The sequence below is a fragment of the Malaclemys terrapin genome, chromosome 12, assembly GCF_027887155.1.
Source record: "Malaclemys terrapin pileata isolate rMalTer1 chromosome 12, rMalTer1.hap1, whole genome shotgun sequence".
NCBI lineage: Eukaryota > Metazoa > Chordata > Testudines > Emydidae > Malaclemys > Malaclemys terrapin.
The window spans coordinates 32,155,285-32,176,953 of NC_071516.1; the positions used below are offsets into that span (position 1 = coordinate 32,155,285).

Genomic DNA, 21,669 nt, shown 5'->3' on the forward strand with positions numbered 1-21,669 from the left:
TGGTCCTGCTTTGAGCAGGGGGTTGGACTAGATGACCTCCTGAGGTCCCTTCCAACTCTGATATTCTATGATTCTATGATTCTATGATTCTAGGTTGGTTTGACACGATTTGTTTTTCACAAATCCATGCTGACTGTTACTTATCACCTTATTATCTTCTAGCTGTTTGCAAAGTGATTTCTTAATTATTTGCTCCATTATCTTTCCCAGAAGTTAAACTGACTGGTCTGTAATTTCCTGGGTTGTCCTTATTTCCCTTTTTATAGATGGGCACTATATTTGCCCTTTTCCAGTCTTCTGGAATCTCTCCTATTTTCCATGACTTTGCAAAGATAACTGCTAATGGCTCAGGTATCTCCTCAGTCAGATCCTTGAGTATTCTAGGATGCATTTCATCAGGCCCTGGTGACTTGAAGACATCTAACTTGTCTAAGTAATTTTTAACTTGTTCATTCCCTATTTTAGCCTCTTCTAATCCTACCTCATTTTCCCTGGCATTCACTACGTTAGACATCCAATCACCACCAACCTTCTTGGTGAAAACTGAAACAAAGAAGTCATTAAGCACTTCTGCCATTTCCACATTTTCTGTTGTTATTCCCCCCACGAGTAACGGGCCTACCCTGTCCTTGGTCTTTATAGATGTTTATAGATCAAACAGATCTATAGCCTATAGATAGGTGTTTATAGATCAAAACCAACACCTCAAACCAACACCTGGACGCTGAAAAGTGACCAGTGCAGGGCCATGTACTCTCTAAAGCCACCCCATCTACCAAGATGACAGCTGCCCTCTGTACCAGTTCTAGCTTCTGGGCCAGTTTAAGATGTGGCCTCATGTGGCTTGCGTTGCGTTCATCTGATGCTGAAGTGCAAAAGCACAGATGAAGTTAGAGAGCCACATCTAAAACGCAAGGACATACCTTTGCAGCCAGAGGCCCATGGAACCTGTCCACCCTGTTGGTGATTAGCAATTGCCCTCTACATCCCTTTGGGATCTCTCAGATAGGGAAGAACCCTACAGCCGCCCCACCAACTCCACCTAAAGCTCAGACGAGCCAGCCACACCTCATGATCAAGGGTATGGAAGGCAGCTGGCAGATCTAACAATACCAGCATGGACACATGGTCATTGTCTGCGGTTAGGAGGCAAACAGAAGAGCACAACAAGAGAAATCTCTAAACCAAATCAGGTACGTAGCTTGACTGACCTGACCAGCGAAATACTGAGAGCTTTGTCTTGCCACAACCTTCTCAATAATCCAAAAAGGGAAGGTGCAACTCTGGCTAGTCTGTCAGTATGGGGTGGTTTCTTGAGCCACAGATGAACACAGGCCTTCTCCAAGGCTGGTGGTATCTTGCCCTTCTTAATGGAGGCAAACAAGGACCCGTCCTTCCCTGGCTGGCCTTCCCCAGTCAGAAAGGACATGGTTCTAAAACAGACTGTGGCTCAAAATCCTCCAACAACTCCAGAACCTCAGTGAGTAACACTGGGCAAGACTCACCAAGTAGATCCTTCCTCTGTCCCCCTAAGATCCTGCTCCACAAAGCACATTTTTAAAGGCCCACCCCCTTTTTGCATCAGAAAGAAACAAAAAAAGCCACACGCATTTTTTTCTTTGCAATCACCTATACATCTAGGAGCACTTTAAATTTCAACCCCAGAGCTAGTCAGAACAGGATACACATTGAGATTAAGTTGGTGGTTTTCTTGGTAGCAAACAATGCTGAATTTACTTGTGTCGGACTCTTGTCTGGGCCTACCCTCTCCTATCCTAAACCTATGGCTCTATGGGGGTGATAGATTAGCATGTGTCTTCCTCACTTGCTCAGCACCTCCTGGTAACAACATTCTGGGCAGGATAATTTCTCCTGATTTTTTTCTTTTGTTTTTTTTTAAACCCTTGATGGCATCTATTCCTCCAGCTACTGTCCCACCTCCCTTCTCCCAGCATCTCTAAGCCCACTGAACACACTATCCACAACCATTATCCGGAGCTCCTCTCCTCCAATGCCATCCTAGACCCTCTCCAATCTTCCTGTCACCCCTGTACCCTGCTGCAATGGCTCTCACCAAAGCCTCTAATGACCTCTTCCTGGCCAATGCTGAGAACCTGTGCTCCATCCTTATCCTCCTGGACCTGTCCGCTGCCTTCGACCGGGCTTCTCTTCTTGAAAGCTTGGCCTCTTTCAGCTTCCATTTCTTCATCCTCTCCTGCTTCTACTCCTACGGCTCTAGTTAATCCTTCAGAGGATCCCTCTCCTCCCTCTGCCAACTCTCTGTGGGGTTCCACAGGGCTCTGTCCTTTGTCCCCTTCTCCATTCCTTCCACACCTCATCTCTGGGCAATTTAATTCACAAACATAAATTCAGCTATCATCTGTATGGTGAGGACTCTCAGATCTACCTCTACTCCAGGCCATTTTCCTTCTGTCCTAGACTTTAGCCTGCCTTTCTGACATCTCCCGGGAGTCCAGACATCAGCTTAAGGTCACCATGACCAAAACAGAGCTCTTAATCTTCTCGTCAGCCCCCTCCCCCATCCCTCTTGTCCATTACCAAGGACAACGCCACCATCCACGCTGTCACACAAGCCTGTCACCTGGGCATCATTTTTGACTCAGCTTTCTCTCTAGACCATCATACGCAGGCTCCTGTCTGGCCTTCACAAATCCCACCTCATCCCACTTACACCCATTCAGAATGCTGTTCCAGAGAGTGTTTTCCTGGCTCCTCCCGTCTGGCCACGTCACCCCTCTTTGCACCCCTCTCCTGGCTCCCTCTTCTCCATCACATCCAAAACAAACACCTTCTCGTTCAGAGCTCTTCAGACAGTCCCTACCTGACCTAGCATCTTTTAGACATGCTCAAAATGTCGGCTCTGAACTCCACTCTGCCAGTAACATCAGCCTCCTTCACCCACTTGTTACATTCAAACAAGCACCTTCCTGCTTCCTCTGCTGCTGCCCCTGTAAGCAGCCTCCAAGCCACCTCACTGTCCTCCACCAAATCCCTCCTTTGCCATGCGGTCTACAAAGAACATGACAACAGTTAGGCAGCTGATGGGCTGAGATGCTGCCTATTATGCTGACCAACACCAAATTGTTGTTTCCTTGTGCTTCCCAGTATGTATCCACCTGTTCTCTTGTGTCTTAGATTGTCTGCTCCTTGGGGCAGGGACCCTTTTTTGCTCTGGGTTTGTACAGCACCTACCACAATGGGTCCTGGTCCATGACACCACAATACAAATAAGTAAATTAAGTCAAGCAATCACATTCAGTGCTACATACTTGGTGCATGGGACCCAACTCTGCTTTCCCTTCCATAATTCCCACCTATCGCATCAGGCATCTGGTCTGAAATAGGATCCTCCACTTACAAAGCTGCAAGATTCTGCAATCTGTTGTTTATTCCCCAAGAATATACAGTGTCTGTACATAAAACTCTTCTGTACAGTAAGTAATCCAGACCCATCAGTACATGGCATGGTGCATTTGGGTTAGAACTACCCCTATCGATTAGCAGCAAGTGATTTAACTGAAATAATCATTGGTATATACCTGAGAGGATGTTCGTGCTGCATCTGATGAAGCCAAACTTGTCTGGCTCGTCACATTCTTTTCTAAAGAGTCCATTTTCTCATAGGTCCTCTTGGACCTCATTACGTCCTGTTGCGTAGCTGGGTCATTCGAGAAGCTCCCCCTCCTCTCCAGTCCCTGTCTGTACAAGGACCTGTTACTAGAGGTCACATCATCCCTTGAGCGCTGGATGACACCTTTCTTTAAATGGTCTGACTGAAACCTAACTTTACTGCTCCCTGTTGAGGTGGTGTTTTCCAACATGTCGGCATCTAGGCTTGCTTTGCTTCCCCTGCAGGCTGCTGATTTCCCCACCACGGCACGCATCTCCGCAATCAACTTATCGTTCAAAGCACTGAGTTCACTGCTGCTGCCCACTGATCCAGGTCTTCCCTGACCTGCCATTTGTCTCCTTCCTTTCCTCTTTCGTAAGCTCGGAGAAGGGCCTGTTGAGTAGCCAGAATCCTGTTGACTTATAACAGTAGGGTACTCTTGAGCTTGTGGGCTGTTCTGTCGACTGTGGTGAGCCTCCATATTCTTGAGAACATTGGCTTCCAAGACCCTCCAGGACTGCTTGAAGCTGTCCTTTGAAGAAAGCAGACCAGGCTGAGGTTTAGCAGGGCTATCAACTACCCCCACAGGGCAGTGAAGAGGTTTGGATGACTGGTCAACATTGACCATGTGTTTAATATACTCCCTTCCAGCAGGGCTGTATTCTGTGGTGGAAGGGTTTCGCACATGCTTTTTTCCAGCTTGTTGTTGCTGTTGCATACTTGGGTGCTGCAATAATTTGGTTGGCTGGAGCTGCTTTTTGAAGCTGTTGCTTGGAGATATTTGTGGAGACGTCCCATTTGCATTTACACTCTCAGTGTCCATATCTACAGGAGGTTCGTCATAAATTGGAGAATCTAATGATGGCTCATCATATATAGGTGCTGGAGAGGCATATTTGGGAGATGCAGGCTGTGGTGTCCCTGTTTCGCTCCTTGGCGGAATGTGACAAGGAGGGCCATTCCTTAGCACTAAACAAAACCCACCATTCTCGGTCTTTTTAATCTGCATAGACGGTTTGGTTTCCACTGGAGAGACTGGCTTTGCAGCAGCTGGGGTCTCGGCTGTGGACTGAGGCTGGGCATATGGGACTGGATTTGGAAGCAGAGATTTCTGGCTGTTGGCTTCTGCAGTAGTCTGTGACTGCAGTGAACTGTTCGATGAATCCTGCACTTGTCTTAAACTGTTAACTTTAACCAGCATGGCCGCTTTAGTGCCTGGCAAAGGCTGCCAGCGGGTAGGAGTGTCCCTGGACGGAGAGAAACACAAACATAGGGAATTATTTAGGAAAAGAAGAAAACAAAAATGCAATTCAGATCTCAGGTCTAGTGGTGAATCGGCCTCAGCTTTTACCCAGACATCAAACTGAATCTCCAAGGTCTTGCACCTAAACTCTGCACCCCCTTTGGGGCTGTCTCCTGGGCATTCGACTTCTAATAACAGGAAATATAATATTTACACATGAGAAAAATGCCTGACTCATCACATGACTCTGTTCCGCCATTTGAGTCAGGTTTTTTCTCTGAGACAATGCTAACCCATTAGAGCACACATTCAAATCTGGTAGCCAATCCTGACTGGCTGGCTAGAGGCGAATAAGAGATCTGCCGGACCACTCCACCACTTGCAATCTTACATGGAAAAGCAGCCAAATGCTTATGCTTCAGAAACTTCTACCTTGATAGTGATGCTTCCAGCTGAAGGCATTCAATGCCAGAGAGCCCCTGGGGCAAACCCTGGAAGTCAGCGGGAGCGACACCAGGGATGACTGAATGTGGCTCACAGAATGCATGTTGCACCCTAACAACGTAACCAATCTCTAAGGAGAAAATCCTTCCAAACTCTCCTGTATGCCTCAGTGGCCTTGCGGGGAACCCCCTTACCCAGCCCTCAGATCAGCTCCTCTTCCCACTGTGCTCTGGCTTTTTTAAAACAGCCCCCTCTCCTTCCCTTGGGACAGGCCCAGAGCCCTGTGACCTTAGCCATGTGCTTGGGAATGGCTCGTAGATCCCCTCGGGAGTGCCAATCCCAGAGGCATTGTTTCACACTGCGAGAACAGCCTAGACTCAGGTGGGAATCCAGTTTTGAGGCAGGAAAGTCTAACTCCACTGCACGGCCTCGACAGCACCACACAGACCAGGAAGGGCAGGTGTCAGGCATGTGCTGAGCTGCCACGCTGGTGCCATGGGGCAAGGCCTGAGAGAGCCAGAGGCAGGGTAGTGACACGCTACTGTTCTTGCTCACTATTATATGTGGGGTACATGATGCAGTGCCACAGAAGGAGCACCAGGAGCTCGGAGCGTATGGCACAGCACATACAACAAAGACACCAGAGCAGGGATGCAGCTCCCCAGCAGAGATCCCCTGGGACCAGCAGGTGTGTACTTACACCCACAATGGCCTCGTATGGAGAGCAACCTCCCTGTATGAAGTTCTTACTTAGACACCTCTCCCCAGGGTCTGTGCACTGGAAATAGCTGCACACACCTCTAGCAGGGGGAGGAAGCTCTGACTGTGGGAGGAGGCATCTGTCCTAACAGAGGGAGGTGGCAGGAGAGCCTGTCGTTTACCCAGCTGAATTGCTGTATTTAGTACTTAGAGACATGGGGGACACAAGAGACATTCCTCAGAAGGGTGGTGGACAGACCCCTGCCCTGCAGTCTCACTCACTCAGGACAGACCCCTCCTTTACCACGCACCCCCAGCAGCCTCTGCCATCTGACTCGTTTGAGACACAACCCCCAAATCCAACCTCGTTTGCAGTCTTGTGGCATTGTCTAGAGATGTTCCCACCCCTTGGAACGGGTCCACTGCCCCCTCCACTTCCTCTGGGCCTGGTATGTCTGCCCAGCGCCACCCCTTCCCCCTGCAGGATGGCCTGTCTGCCCAGTCCCCTCCCGCTCAGGATGCTGTGTCTGGCCATGTCCCCTCAACCCCTGATGCCTCTCTGCCCCTGCCCAGGATGCTGTGTCTACCCAGTGCCACCCCCCCCAGCCCCCCAGGAGGGCCAGACTGCTCTCCCAACCCCCACATGACAGCGATTTACTGTATCTCTCCTGGAACATTCCCTCCTTTCATTGGACCCACATGATGTCGTGATTCCTGCCTCTCATCATGAGGCCCCAACAGGAGGGTCTGAGGCTGACTGGAGACTGCCTGTGTGCTCTGCACTGGGTGCAGCACCAGACTGATTCCCACTAGGGTGCAAAGGTCGCCTGCAGAACGTTAGCAGAGTCCAGGGCGCACTGCCAGAGGACCTGGCTCCAACTCGGTGACAGATGCGTCACGTGTCAGTGCAGCGCTTGGGGAGGAGACACACTCTGGGAGCAGACTGGAAGGTTTTGGTTGAACCCCGCTGTAATGATGCCGTCAGCTGCTCGCTCTCAGACAGATAGCACCCAGGCCTGGGCTCTAAGGATCCCTCCATTTATAACCCCTCACCCCAGCCTCCAAACCACAACCCATCCCACTAAGCACCAGACAGGCCTCGCCTCTCGGAAACACTCAGCACTGCCCCACACTGAGCGGAGAGATCACTGTTGTGCAGCACCCGCGTGGGGCACAACGCTCCTCAACCTGCACGTGCCCAGCCCCTGCCAAGCAGGAAACGAGAGACAGGGAATGGAACGCAGCCTCCCGCAAGGAATCCCCCCTCCCCCCCCAGGGGAGACAGCCTGGGAATCCAGGCCAGGAAGCCGAACCTGGGTCCCCTGGACAACAGTGCAGGGCACTAGCCCCGAGCAGTGGTCCCCCTGGTGTATTTGGCTATCTCAGCTCCTCTCTGACAATACGCTCTAACCCCCAGCTGGGGCGCCAGGTGTGGCCAGTGCTCTGAGCAGTGTGTGTCTGCGCTCTGCTCACAGGAACGTGGCTGCATTAGCTCTGATCCTCTGTGCCCACGACTCCTCCCTTATGGGCTAAGTCCCTGCAATGGCTGCAGTGCTGGGCAGGGGGCTGGGGCTGGGGCTGGGGCAGAGCAGGAGAGCTCAGTGAAGGACAAAGATGGCATTTGCAAAGAACACTCTGCTCCAACCTGCCCTGAGTCTGGCATCTGCAACCAAATCTGTCGCCCCATGACTGCAATGAGCCAACCCCAACATACACGCACCCACACCATGTCTACCTGCTCACCCATACAAGTCACGTGCACCCATGCACACCATGTGCACGGACCCTCACCGCATCCACACCCACACACCCTGCATGCACACACCCACCAACACACCACGCATATACACCGTGCGCACACACCCACAAACATCCCAGGTACACGCACCTGCACCCACCCCCACCCCCACACCACACGCACCCACCCCCGCACCCTGCGAAGGCACACACACTACGCATCCACACTGCACACACACAGCAACAATACAAAGCCACAGCAAGCTCCCCAGGAAGGCAGTGCCAGCAGCGCAGGTGTCCCTAGACGGGGTTCTGCACTAGTGGGAAGAACCAGGGCAGCAACACCGGGGAGGCTTTCAAATGAGCATTTTCCTCCCTCAGAGTGAGCTTTGGTTGGTCTGGTGTGCACAAACTGGCCGTGTGTAACGGGGGAAGCATGAAGCTCCAATCACCATCCAGGTGGAGGGTGATGGCTCTGACGTCTATGCTCCAAGGGAGGGTTCCAGGCCCCCCCATCCTGGAACTGAGTTCTGAGCTCAGAATCTCTTTCTGGACTGTAACAGTCACACTTCAACTGCAATCTCAAAACATCTACTTCCAGGAGTCAAATCTGGTGGCAACAAGCAGTGGAGGCTGCTCAGGACTAGCTTTACCCTCTTCAGCCAGGCCCAGTCTGCTCCCACTCACTGCTGTCAGCAGGCACTGAACGTCTCTGCATCGCTTTGCATAATCACTGGCAGCTATGGGCAGGCCCCTGGCATTAGGCAGAACAACGCCATTGCTCCAAAGACGTGGCTTGTCCGCTGCATGCAGAGCACTTATCTGAATTTCACTTGCAGAGAAAAGAGACAGATGGAGGGCTGAAAGTTCTGCCCAACTTTGTCCTGCAAGACTGTGGGCTGGAGTGCCCTAGTCATCTCTCAGGGAAGTGAGAAATACCTTAGATCTCCCCCCTCTTGATCCATGCCTGGCAACTGGCCTCCTCACTTCAGGAACAGGTTGTTCTGTACAGTGCCAGACAAACTGTCAACATTCAATACTAAATAGTAACAACAGGCCCGAACAGCTTGCAGGTTGTTCTGCTGATGGTCTCAGTAACCCGCTGATGGTACTTTTCACCACCTCCGAGATACATGACAATGTACTCTCTGAAGAAAGGCAGAGCTCCCTGAACCCCACAGGAGCTGGAGAAGAGCACTCGCCCTGCAGCCTTTGAACAGCTGCAGCTCAGCTATTGTGCTATCCAGTAACGTAGCAGCTTCTGTTCTGTAAGGAAAGTCGGCCTCACCCTGCCTCCCAGCGAGTCGAGCAGCACCACTTCCTGAAACCAGGGCCTGCGAGAGGCCTGCATATCAGACTGTGTGCATGGCTGACACAGCAGACCAGACACGTTCGGATTTGTTTCTCCAGAGATATTAGAGCTGGGTGCACTCTGGAGGATAATCCTTCGTCCTAACAGGAAAATGCTGATCATGGGCTTCTGTCCCATCTCCCAGCGCAAGCATTCCCTGTTTGACTCTGCAGACAGGGCGCTGCTTTTGGACCTTCAGAACACTCCTTCCCTGGCCCTGGGACAAACTCTCCCAGGTGACAGTGAAGGAGCAGAGCCCAGGACTTGGTTCCCTGCACCTTTTGCATTCACATTAATGAGGATACGGAAGGGGGAAAAGAGAGAGTCAGTCTCCAAACAGAAACTGCTTCCTACCTGTGAGGGGGTTTTCTGTGTCAGATGGCTACAGGCTCCCACACTTGCTCCACAGTACTCCAGGGGACCAACCAAGGACCCAGAGGACAGCCCAGGACCCAGGAGTTTGCCTCCTCTTTGCCCCAAGTCGTATGTTTATCAGACGACAGGAACAGCTATTTTCTTCTTCTCACTCCTTGACATTCCCCAAGAAATAGCAGCCAGGGTGGGGCTTCTGCTCGGATACAGCTGAGTCACAAGAGAAAGCCAGCTTACAGGTAGGAACCAATTTCCCTATCAGATCCACCAAACTGGAAAGGGAGGAGGGAGTGCAGCTCTAATGATATAACAGAGCTAATGGGGTGCACATCGGGGTGAGTGGGTGAATTACAGACTTCACCATGTGCCACTGCTGCACACTGGTCTCATTCTCCCAGTGTAGCATCAGAGGTGCCCCTCTCTCTACTCCACAGCAGTGGCCAAAGATATGCAAGGACCAGCCTGGGGCAGAACATAATCGATCTCTTCCAACCAACCAGAAAGCCAGGGCCCTGACTGAGTGAATGTATCGTACACACTCTTCTGCCCCTCCAGCATATACAGCATGCTCCCCAGTAATAGACCGATAGGTACTCTGTCCTCAGAGGCTGAACCCAGGCAGGTGTGATGTGGTGGGATAAGAGAAACAGGCAATGTCATCGTCTCATAACAGAGGAATCCCTCTGGGCTGATGGGTTAACCACATCCACTAAAGCCACAAAAGCCACTGAAACTCTCAGGTTTTGGTGTCAAAACTGCTCTCTCTTCATGAGCGCTGGGCCTGGATCACCGCCGCAGACAAGCTTTGGACACTACAGAACTGCACCCCCCCAAAACTAGGAACCAAGGGGGGGGGGGGAACACTGATGCTCTGTTATGAGAAGACATATCTGCAGTGAGTTCAAATTGTCTGTGCTCACACACGCAAGGATCCTCTGCCCTGGAGACAGACTGATGGGAAGTAGCAGGCAGCCCACACACAAAAATGGTAGAAGAGCAGACAGAAATCTGGCAACCAAAGTTAGTGTGTGGTGAAGATGCTGTATCAACCAATTTTGAGAAGCAGCAGATTAGGATGGTGAGGCAGTTCAAGTGCTTCTCTTTTTTTCCTGCCTGTCCTTCCTGAATAAGATATACCCAGTATTGCAGTCATGAGATTTACCCCCCGCAAGTCTCTGATGTCAGTTAAGACATAGTATAGCTTGTGTACTAAGACTTCCAGTTCTTCCTTATTCCCCATACTCCTTGCCTTTGTGTATAGACACCTAAGATGTTAAGCAGATTCCCCACTGTTTTCCTGCTTGCTGCTCCTATAAACCCATTGTAATTTCCCCCGCTCCCAACATCTAACCCTCTGTTCTGGTCACCTTTTTTATACCTACCTCTGGGCTTTTGTCACCTGCCCCCTTTGAACCCAGTATCTGTGTTTAAAAGAAGGGGTGCTCACACTCACCAAATCTGGGAAATGAGGGTGATGGGGTACCTATGTAAGTGCTAGCTATGATTGATTGGTATTACAGAGCAGACAGCAAAAACATCAGCAGTAAAAGATGTCACAATAGAAAGCTTTTGACAAAGTCTTCTGTGCTCTCTGCTAGCCCCTGCACAGCCACAAATGGTGTCAAAAGAATGTTAGACGGTTTCTTATTTCACTGCTGGGAGAAGCAACAAGGGTGAAACCTGAATCTGTATTAACCAGTGAAAAGGGAACGGAACCAGCTCTCGTGTTGTGCAGTAGAATGGAGAGGGGACTAAACGAGGAGAGGAGAGGGAAAGCGAGTCACTCTGAAAAGGAAAGATATGGAACTTGTAGGAACTGTGACTGACGAGCAGGTCAGGGTGGGCTCCCATGTGAGATGTGCAACAGCACAGCTGGCCCTTTCAGTAAGATGGAGAACCAGCAAAGGGGAAACTTGCATACGAAACAGGTACGTTTTGAGAGATAAAGCAAAGGGAACACAAAAATGCTTGGGGGGGGGGGGGAGGGGATCTGTTTGCTTTGCCATCATGCTGGAGATCTGGGATTGCACTAGGTACTGTAGATTAGAGCCTTGCCCCCCGGAACCAAACCCAGCGGGACCCGACTGCAAGCGTACGCATGGGCTGAAAACAACCCAGCACGCTCAGGCTCGGGTCAGGCAGTCTCTGACCACCTCCTGCCTGGGAGCTGGGCCCGGTGGTGGCTGCTGTGTGCCCCACTCCTGCCAGCCACCGCCACCTTGCTGAGCTGTATGTGCTGCAGAGCGAGTGTGCTGATGAGCTGCAGTGCCTCTCGCTCCACAAAACACGGCGCAGCAAGGTGGGGGCGGTGGGAGAAGCTGGGCACACAGCCACCACCACACGACTCCCACCCCACCCTCAGGCTGGCGGCCACCACCGCACAATCTCCCTGGGCAGGCAGCGGATGGCAGACATGGGGCAGGCGGCCACCACCGCGTGACCTCCCTGGCCAGGCGGCCATCACCGCACGATCCGCCAGGCTGGCAGTGGATTGGCAAATGCCGGGCACACAACCACCACTACACAACCCCGTGGGCAGGCGGTGGCCGGAGACAGATCATGACCATGGAGTTTGGGGAGTGGGAAGTCCCTACCTGGCCAAGCCACAAGAGCAAAGAGGCAGCAACAGTTTCATAGGGAGCAGCCTGGGCAAGGGGAAACCAGCTGCCCTTGGCGTGCACAGAACTGGGTTGAGGAACAGTCTGTGGGCCAGGAAGTGAATTAACCCTGACAGCTCCATGGAGGAAATGAAGTAAAGAAAACTGAGTCCAGGCTGGCAGGCAGCCCCCATGCAAACTGACCCCAATCTGTATAAGGTTGGGTTTGCGTTGGGTACGAAAACAACCCTCCCTCCCCGCCCCCCACTCGGCTCAGTTCGGGTTCAGACAGGCTGTGACCTACTCGGGTTCAGGCTGGGCCTTAGAATTAGGTCTGAGCAGAACCCCCTGCTGGGAACACTGCACCTTGGACCTAACAGAGAAGAGACTAGGAGAGTCACAGCATGCAAAGGAGGTTTCACAATACACTGTCACAGCTGGGCTGCAGGCTGCCCGAGCCTTCCCAGTGCTAGTGGGCCCCAACATGTGCCTAGGCCATCTACAGGCTCCTCCCCTGGATGTGGTCAGCATGGCCAATGGGAAAGGTACACAGTATCCGAACTAGGGGTGGAGCAGGGGCAAGCAAACGGTGCCTGAACTCCAGGGACTCACAAGGAGAGCACAGGAACCTGGTCCACAGCCCAGCGATCTTTGTAGTGCTGACCCTTTGTGAGCCCAACTTACATTAACCAGGGGGCAGAGCTGGGTGGGCCAGGTGGAACTGGAGCCAAAGTAAATGTGTTGAAAAGCAGGCACTGGAATAGCAGCTGCCTTCATCTCCCATTTGTGCAGCTCAGAACAATTACCAGGGGTCACTGTACTAAACTGCAGTGCAGCTTTGATCTGTGGTGAGAAGTATTTTGGGTTGTTTTTACAACTGAAGAGGAAACACTCATTCAGCACAGAGACTACAAAGAAACAAACGAGCTGCATCCTGTGCGAGGAAGGCTAGGGGCGTGAGCAGGAGGAGCTGCCTGTTCTTTCAAATGGAATCTTTCCGAGCACACAGGGCTGCTCTGGAAAGAGCACGTAGATTATCCATGGCCTACGTCTGAAATGGGCTCCAAGCCCCAGGGGTGGTCACATTTCTAAGGGATTGCCACTTAGGTCTTGAACAAAACCAAAGAGACTATGCCGTCTGGGTGAGCTACAGGAGCCAGAGCTCCTTCCAGGGAGTGCTCAGCACGTTGGCTTTGGGCAGTCACATTCTCTGAGCAGTTCATTCAGCCCCGTGCAGCTAGGTCTGTGGGGTGTTTCTGGGTCTAGGTTAATAGGCCATGTCCCTTCTTGCTGCCTAGCTCATTTCAAGGCTTTTGTTACAAGAGCAGATTAACTGAGCCAGAGGCAGAAACTCTCGTTAGTTTCCACAATTGTCCTCCAGCTTTTGACTCCCTCCAGGGGTTCACCAGGTGTTGAGTTCAGGTTGATTTCTCCACTACTCCCACTGTCTCCCTGGAGAGCAAGTGCTCAGTTCCTGTGCAGTTTCACCTCACCTCCATTCCCTTCACATCCACCCATGGCTGTAAGTGAGGCTAGGAACTTACTCCCTTCCATGGAGAGCAGGCCCTGCTAAAAGCACCATTCCCTGGGGCAAAGGAATTCAGGTTCACTTTCCAGTGTGCTTTCTTCTGCCTGCTTGACAGGAAAGGGCAGGCAAAACCTGCCCAGGTGGTGAGTCTCAGGGAAGAGTGTATTCGCCTGTGAGCATAATGTAACAGTGACAGAAAGGGAAGGGGGGAGTCATCTGATTTGTAAAAATCTACAGAATCATAATTTCAGTGGTGTCACCTTCTGTGGTGTGATTGGGGAGTGAGAGGTCTCGCTGCCCACCCCGCCGGCTCCCTGCTCCAGGTCCTCCAGTTGGATATTTTGATAATGCATTGGCGTCAGAAATGGGTCGAGTTGGATGTCATTCGAAAGCCTTTGCTCCCATGAACGCACCGGTATCACACAACAAATTGAGAACCGTTATATGGAGATATAGTCAAGAAAATGTTTTAAAATGAAAGTTTTTTTTAAATTATACTTCAAGCAACACATCCCTGTGTTACATAAAAAAGGCAGTGATCTTTGGTAATCCCAGGGAAGTTAGCCTTGACATGTAGGGCTGAAGACAGTTATTCAGCAAAGTCATCACCAGTGTCGTCTCCGTCTAAGGCACTGCTACTGCCATACCGATCCTTGTCCATGCCCCACTCGCACAGCTCCATACAAGACAGGCTGCTGGCCAACCATTTGCAGGGTGGTGAGCATCTGGTCTTTTCGCACAATCATTTGGTTGGGTGAAGGATTGATATGGAAGCACATGGTATTTCACACATAACTGGTGTGATCAGTCCATCCACCAAGACCCATCCATGCCTGATAAGGGATGGTAGTTTTAGATGCACTTGATCATCCCGGAGCCATTCCACTGTTTAATAATTTGCCCGTTTGATAACAGGTATAAATGCTCTCCTTGTCAGTAGCATTGTTTCCATATCTGCTTCTTGAAAAGCATCCACGAATGTAACTCTGCAAGTGTCGTAATGTTGGTCTTCAAATGGTAAACTCAACCTATGAATGCCTCCAGTGCATTTACAACCTCATCAGTGACTCTCTCAGCTGCTCAGAGCACCTTCAGAGTGAGGATAGAGCCTTCCAAGGCTGAAGCAAGCGCCAGAGGGAATGATCCATGTATGAATCCTGCCAGTCAGACTTGGTAGCCCCATGATTGATGTTCAAATGCAATGGAACATTGCATATGTTGTAGGTGAAAGGCAAACTAATACACATCTTGCATGGTTTTCTTAAGCCAGCACCTATTGACAATGTGACCTATGCCAGCAAAGGCCTTCCAGCGTAGCAAACATAGTTAGTTTGGCTGAGTTACAAGCTCTTGGAATACCAGAAACTCTAACCACCTGCTGCAATTTGGCTGAACACTTCATTATGAGGTTCAGAGAAAATACTGGAACTATGACAATGACTGACCATGCTGTGATGTACCTGTCTCCTGCAATGGCATGGCATGTCCTGATTCTCTGTATCATTTGACAGTATATCTTCTATCTCTTCAGCTGAAGCCATACTCAGTGATTTCTCACCTCTGGAGTGCATCCCACTTTTGCATAATAACCAAGTGAGGCCAAGGTTAGTGAATGTAGAAAGCGCTGCTAAAATCAATGTAACTGCTACTTCAATGAAAACTGGACTCTTTGGCTTCAGAATTCTAGGGCCTAGGTAGGAAAGTGAGTGAGTCACAGAGTCAGGAAGCAAATTCAAGGAACTGTTCTTTGCTGGTCCAGATAGCACTTGAGGCTGGGACTGGTCCCCATTAATATGCTCCTGATAGCAGACCGTAACAGTAGCATGATGGGACCTTTGCCATCTGCTATCTCTTCAAGGAAGTCTAAGTTATCAGCAACACAAAATATAAACCTGCCCTTGACAAGGTCTGGAGGGGAACGTACAACCCTTCATTCAGTTCTACACGGCAAAGCACCTCATTTGCAATTGCGGTCTCCAGGAGCAGTACTTTCTGTAGTTAATGGAGGAGCCAGCGCTGTGCGCAAGCCACACAAGGAATTTGCTACAGGTTTTGGAATGAATTGTTAAACCACCAGCCATTTGCAGCAGTAGACTATGCACATGCTGCACAATTGTCATGTATGTGTTGGAAACCTTTCACTCAAGCCCTCATATATGATGCTTTGTGATAAAATGACAGCCTAGTGCTCTATTTGCTTCCCATCATACTTGCTGGTGCTGAAGTCACTGCGACCACCAATGCACCACTTAAAGGAGTAGTACAAGGCACGCAGTATTATTCTTTCATTCTTGGCATCTGAAATTCCCACGTACTGCAGGACAAAATGCTTTTCCCTAAAAACTTAGCAGCTGCAAACAAAGTCTTCATACTACTGTTGACATCAGTGCATCTTTTACAGATTTAAAGGATATACACTGTGATTCATTTCTTCGTATAGGATTGCCAAAAACTAAACTCATATTAGTCCATATTACCCACAATTCACCTTCAATAAGTGCCTTTCTGCTAAGCATTTGTTCCTCTTCAATCCAGTTCAAAGCACATATTTCTTTGAACTTAGCCTCTGCGTCAGTCATCGCCACCACTTTCCCATCCATTAGAACCGCTCCAAGGAAATGTATTAACTCCAGCTGAGTTGCACAGTTTGCAGTAGTAAAATCAGTATTTGTTTCAGTTGTTTCTTCTTTTTGACACAACACTTTAGTTACATTCTTGGGGTACCACTCCATGTGATATGCCACGGGCGTCTTTTGGGTCAATGTGCCACTTTACTTTACTTTCCATGCAATGTTCTTGCAGAGTGACAGCTTCATACAGTTTCTCACCTGTCTCACATGTTGAAACTGCTTAATGGATGGCTTCCGTCTGACCACAGAAGAAATAAGTGTTCTAGAAATGCATGCCATGTGCCGTAGTATAAGGCGAGTCTTGCCCACAGCTGGCACTTGTCCCAGCACTTTCAACTGTTTTCTGATGCTCAATGTACTTCCTCTCCAACCTTGCCAAATTCAGCTTACGGGTGCACTTCGTACAGCATGTAAGATATCACCAAGCATTGGGTTTAACCAAGTTTTCTATACTGGTATTCTCCAAAACAGCAAGTTACTAGTCGATACTCTTCATCTCCCCATGATGCGTAAAGATGGTCAAGACCAAAATAAAACCAAGGATTGTATAATAAATTAATTACAAGCCCAAAGTAATTATGTTATGTAATGTAGGTTATGTGACTACATGCACGTCATTCGTGGATGGATTCCAGTCATTTCTAGCTTGATGCTGACCTCTTAAATGGTGCCTCATTACAATTCTTTTGACATAATAGAAAAAGCTGATAATCAGTACCACTGAACGGCTTCTTTTTTGCCGATGATGGCAAACCAACTTGGAACACTCCCGCCATTTACAGTAATCTAACATTCAAACAGTTAATCTGGTCTCACGTTCAGAGCATTAACTGTTAACACAGCACTGTCAGTTGAGGTCCAAAATATAATTTTGTGAGGGCTGCATGTTTAACATGCCTCTATTAAAGTATAATTTTAAAAAGTCGACTTTTAAATATTTTTCAACTATCTATCTACATAATTGTTCTAGGTATGTCATGTTTGGTACCACTGCTGTTTGTGGGAAAAAGGGCTTTCAAATGATACCCAACTCAACCCACTTCCAACAACATTATTCTCAAAATGTCCACCAAACAGAGGACCTGGAGCTGGGAGCTGTGTTATGTGAAGGGGTAAATAATACTTTCTTATTCACTTTCTCTACAATATGCATGATTTTATAAACCTCTATCATATCCCTCCTTAGTCGTGTCTTTTCCAAGCTGAAAAGTCCCAGTCTTATTAATCTTTCCTCATATGAAAGCTGTTCCACACCTCTAATCATTTTTGTTTCCCTTCTCTGTACATTTTCCAATTCTAATATATCTTTTTTGAGATGGGGTGACCAGAACTGTATGCAGTATTCAAGGTGTTAGTGGATTTATATAGTAGCATTATGATATTTTCTGTCTTCTTATCTATCCCTTTCCTAATGGTTCCTAACATTCTGTTTGCTTTTTTGACTGCTGACTGCTGCACATTGAGTGGATGTTTTCAGGGAACTATCCATGATTACTCCAGGATCCCTTGCTTGAGTAGTAACAGCTAATTTACACCCTATCATTTTTTACGTACAGTTGGGATTATGTTTTCAATGTGCATTACTTTGCATTTATCAACACTGAATTTTTTGCAAACAGGGGCTGCTAACAGGGAGTTTCGCAAGGGAGTTTGGAAGGGGAGCGAGAAGGGGGCGAGGGTCCCTTGCTGGTTCTATCTGTTTTCCCTTTATTCCCCTTAAAACCTATAAGCCAACTACATTCAAAACTTCTTGCTTAAACAACCGTTTCAGTGGACAGGGGGCTGCAGACGGGAGTTTGACAGAGGGAGGCTTAGGATGGTTAGGAAGACCCGCAACACCTGTGCCAGCACTGCTTCTGTCTCCTCCACCTGCACCTGTAGCCAGACAGAGCGCCTGAGCATGGATTCTTCTACCCAGATCCTGGTGTGGTTTTGCAGAGACTGTAACTTGCAATTTCCACTTACTGATATCCAGGCTGGGGGGACCATCCAATGTGAAAGGTGCCTGCTGGTGGAATCTCTCAGGCAGCAGGTGGGGGAGCTACAGGAGGAGGTGGCTAGGTTGAGGAGCATCCAGATCCACGAACAATTCCTGGACAGTGTCCACGTGGAGACAGCTGAGGTAGCTGTCCCAGTACACAGGACTGCTGATACACCACTGATGGAGGAGGAGATGGCTCAGGGTGGACACTGGCAGCTGGTTACTTCTGGCAGCAGGCAGTGCTCCACCCCTGCTCCGAGCCCTCCCGCCATGGTAATAGGTAACCGTTATGCTCTTCTTGATACAGGAGAGAAGGAATCATCCCCTACAGTAAAGGAGGAGAAGCCTTGTACCCCTAAGGCTGGGAGGTCTGCTGCCACCACTGCGAATAGGAAACGTAGGGTAGTGGTGGTCGGAGACTCTCTGCTGAGGGGGACGGAGGCGCCCATCTGTCGCCCTGACATTTCATCTCGGGAGGTATGCTGCCTGCCGGGAGCCCGTATCCGAAATGTTATGGAGGCATTGTCGAGGATTATCCAGCCCTCTGACTACTACCCCATGCTACTCATCCATGTGGGCACAAATGATACTGCGCGGTGTGACACTGAGTGGATCAAGAGTGACTACAGGGCTCTGGGAGTACGGGTGAAGGAGTTTGGAGCGCAGGTGGTATTCTCTTCGATTCTTCCTGTCAAAGGTAGGGGCCCGGGCAGAAACAGATGCATCATGGAGGTGAATGCCTGGCTGCGAAGATGGTGTCACCAGGAGGGCTTTGGCTTCCTCGACCACGGGATGCTATTCGAGGAAGGACTGCTAGGCAGAGATGGCGTTCACCTTTCGAGCCGAGGAAAGACTCTATTTGGACACAGACTGGCTAACCTAGTGAGGAGGGCTTTAAACTAGATTCGATGGGGACAGGTGAGCAAAGCCCACAGGTAAGTGGGGAACATGGAGACCTGGGAGATGGGTTGGAAACGAGAGGGAGTGTGGGCTATATTGGCAGAGAGAAAGGAAGGTCAGGACAAAAGTGGCAGGCAAGATCAAACCAGTATCTTCGATGCCTACATACAAATGCGAGAAGTATGGGTAATAAGCAGGAAGAACTGGAAGTGCTAATAAATAAATACGACTATGACATTGTTGGCATCACTGAAACTTGGTGGGATAATACACATGATTGGAATGTTGGTGTGGATGGGTACAGCTTGCTCAGGAAGGATAGACGGGGGAAAAAGGGAGGAGGTGTTGCCTTATATATTAAAAATGTACACACTTGAACTGAGGTAGAGATGGACATAGGAGATGGAAGTGTTGAGAGTCTCTGGGTTAGTCTAAAAGGGGTAAAAAACAAGGGTGATGTCATGCTAGGAGTCTACTACAGGCCACCTAACCAGGTGGAAGAGGTGGATGAGGCTTTTTTTAAACAACTAACAAAATCATCCAAAGCCCAAGATTCGGTGGCGATGGGGGACTTCAACTATCCAAATATATGTTGGGAAAATAACACAGCGGGGCACAGACTATACAACAAATTCTTGGACTGCATTGCAGACAACTTTTTATTTCAGAAGGTTGAAAAAGCTACTGGGGGGAAGCTGTTCTAGACTTGATTTTAACAAATAGGGAGGAACTCATTGAGAATTTGAAAGTAGAAGGCAGCTTGGGTGAAAGTGATCGTGAAATCATAGAGTTTGCAATTCTAAGGAAGGGTAGAAGGCAGTACAGCAAAATAGAGACAATGGATTTCAGGAAGGCGGATTTTGGTAAGCTCAGAGAGCTAATAGGTAAGGTCCCATGGGAATCAAGACTGAGGGGAAAAACAACTGAGGAGAGTTGGCAGTTTTTCAAAGGGACACAATTAAGGGCCCAAAAGCAAGCTATTCCGCTGGTTAGGAAAGATAGAAAATGTGGCAAAAGGCCACCTTGGCTTAACCACGAGATCTTGCATGATCTAAACAACAAAAAGGAGTCGTCATAAAAAATGGAAACTAGGACAGATTACAAAGGATGAATATAGGCAAACAACACAGGAATGCAGGGGCAAGATTAAAAAGGCAGAGGCACAAAAGGAGCTCAAACTAGCTACGGGAATAAAGGGAAACAAGAAGACTTTTTATCAATACATTAGAAGCAAGAGGAAGACCAAAGACAGGGTAGGCCCACTGCTCAGTGAAGAGGGAGAAACAGTAACAGGAAACTTGGAAATGGCAGAGATGCTTCATGACTTCTTTGTTTCGATCTTCACCGAGAAGTCTGAAGGAATGCCTAACATAGTGAATGCTAATGGGAGGGGGTAGGTTTAGCAGATAAAATAAAAAAAGAACAAGTTAAAAATCACTTAGAAAAGTTAGATGCCTACAAGTCACCAGGGACTGATGAAACGCATCCTAGAATACTCAAGGAGCTAATAGAGGAGGTATCTGAGCCTCTAGCTATTATCTTTGGAAAATCGTGGGAGACGGGAGAGATTCCAGAAGACTGGGAAAGGGCAAATATAGTGCCCATCTATAAAAAGGGAAATAAAAACAATCCAGGAAACTACAGACCAGTTAGGTTAACTTCTGTGCCGGGGAAGATAATGGAGCAAGTAATTAAGGAAATCATCTGCAAACATTTGGAAGGTGGTAAGGTGATAGGGAATAGCCAGCATGGATCTGTAAAGAACAAATCGCGTCAAACCAATCTGATAGCTTTCTTTGATAGGATAACGAGTCTTGTGGATAAGGGAGAAGCTCTGGATGTGGTATACCTCGACTTTAGTAAGGCATTTGATACGGTCTCGCATGATATTCTTATCGATAAACTAGGCAAATACAATTTAGATGGGGCTACTATAAGGTGGGTGCATAACTGGCTGGATAGCCGTACTCAGAGAGTTGTTATTAATGGTTCCCAATCCTGCTGGAAAGGCATAACAAGTGGGGTTCCGCAGGGGTCTGTTTTAGGACCGGCTCTGTTCAATATCTTCATTAACTACTTAGATATTGGCATAGAAAGTACGATTATTAAGTTTGCGGATGATACCAAAGTGGGAGAGATTGCAACTGCTTTGGAGGACAGGGTCATAATTCAAAATGATCTAGACAAATTGGAGAAATGGTCTGAGTTAAACAGGATGAAGTTTAACAAAGACAAATGCAAAGTGCTCCACTTAGGAAGAAAAAATCAGTTTCACACATACAGAATGGGAAGAGACTGTCTAGGAAGGAGTACGGCAGAAAGGGATCTAGGGGTTAAAGTGGACCACAAGCTAAATATGAGTCAACAGTGTGATGCTGTTGCAAAAAAAGCAAACGTGATTCCGGGATGTATTAACAGGTGTGTTGTGAGCAAGACACGAGAAGTCATTCTTCCGCTCTACTCTGCGCTGGTTAGGCCTCAGCTGGAGTATTGTGTCCAGTTCTGGGCACCGCATTTCAAGAAAGATGTGGAGAAACTGGAGAGGGTCCAGAGAAG

General features: G+C 48.9%; 1 protein-coding gene across 1 annotated transcript in view; it reads right to left on the reverse strand.

The window, feature by feature from the left end:
- Nucleotides 1-21,669, reverse strand: part of LOC128846615 (rho GTPase-activating protein 39-like) — a 131,828-nt gene that overhangs the window by 44,108 nt on the left and 66,051 nt on the right. Inside the window, 1 exon segment of the mRNA XM_054045844.1 lies at nt 3,561-4,878. Within this exon segment, the coding sequence (XP_053901819.1) occupies nt 3,561-4,878 (1,318 nt within the window).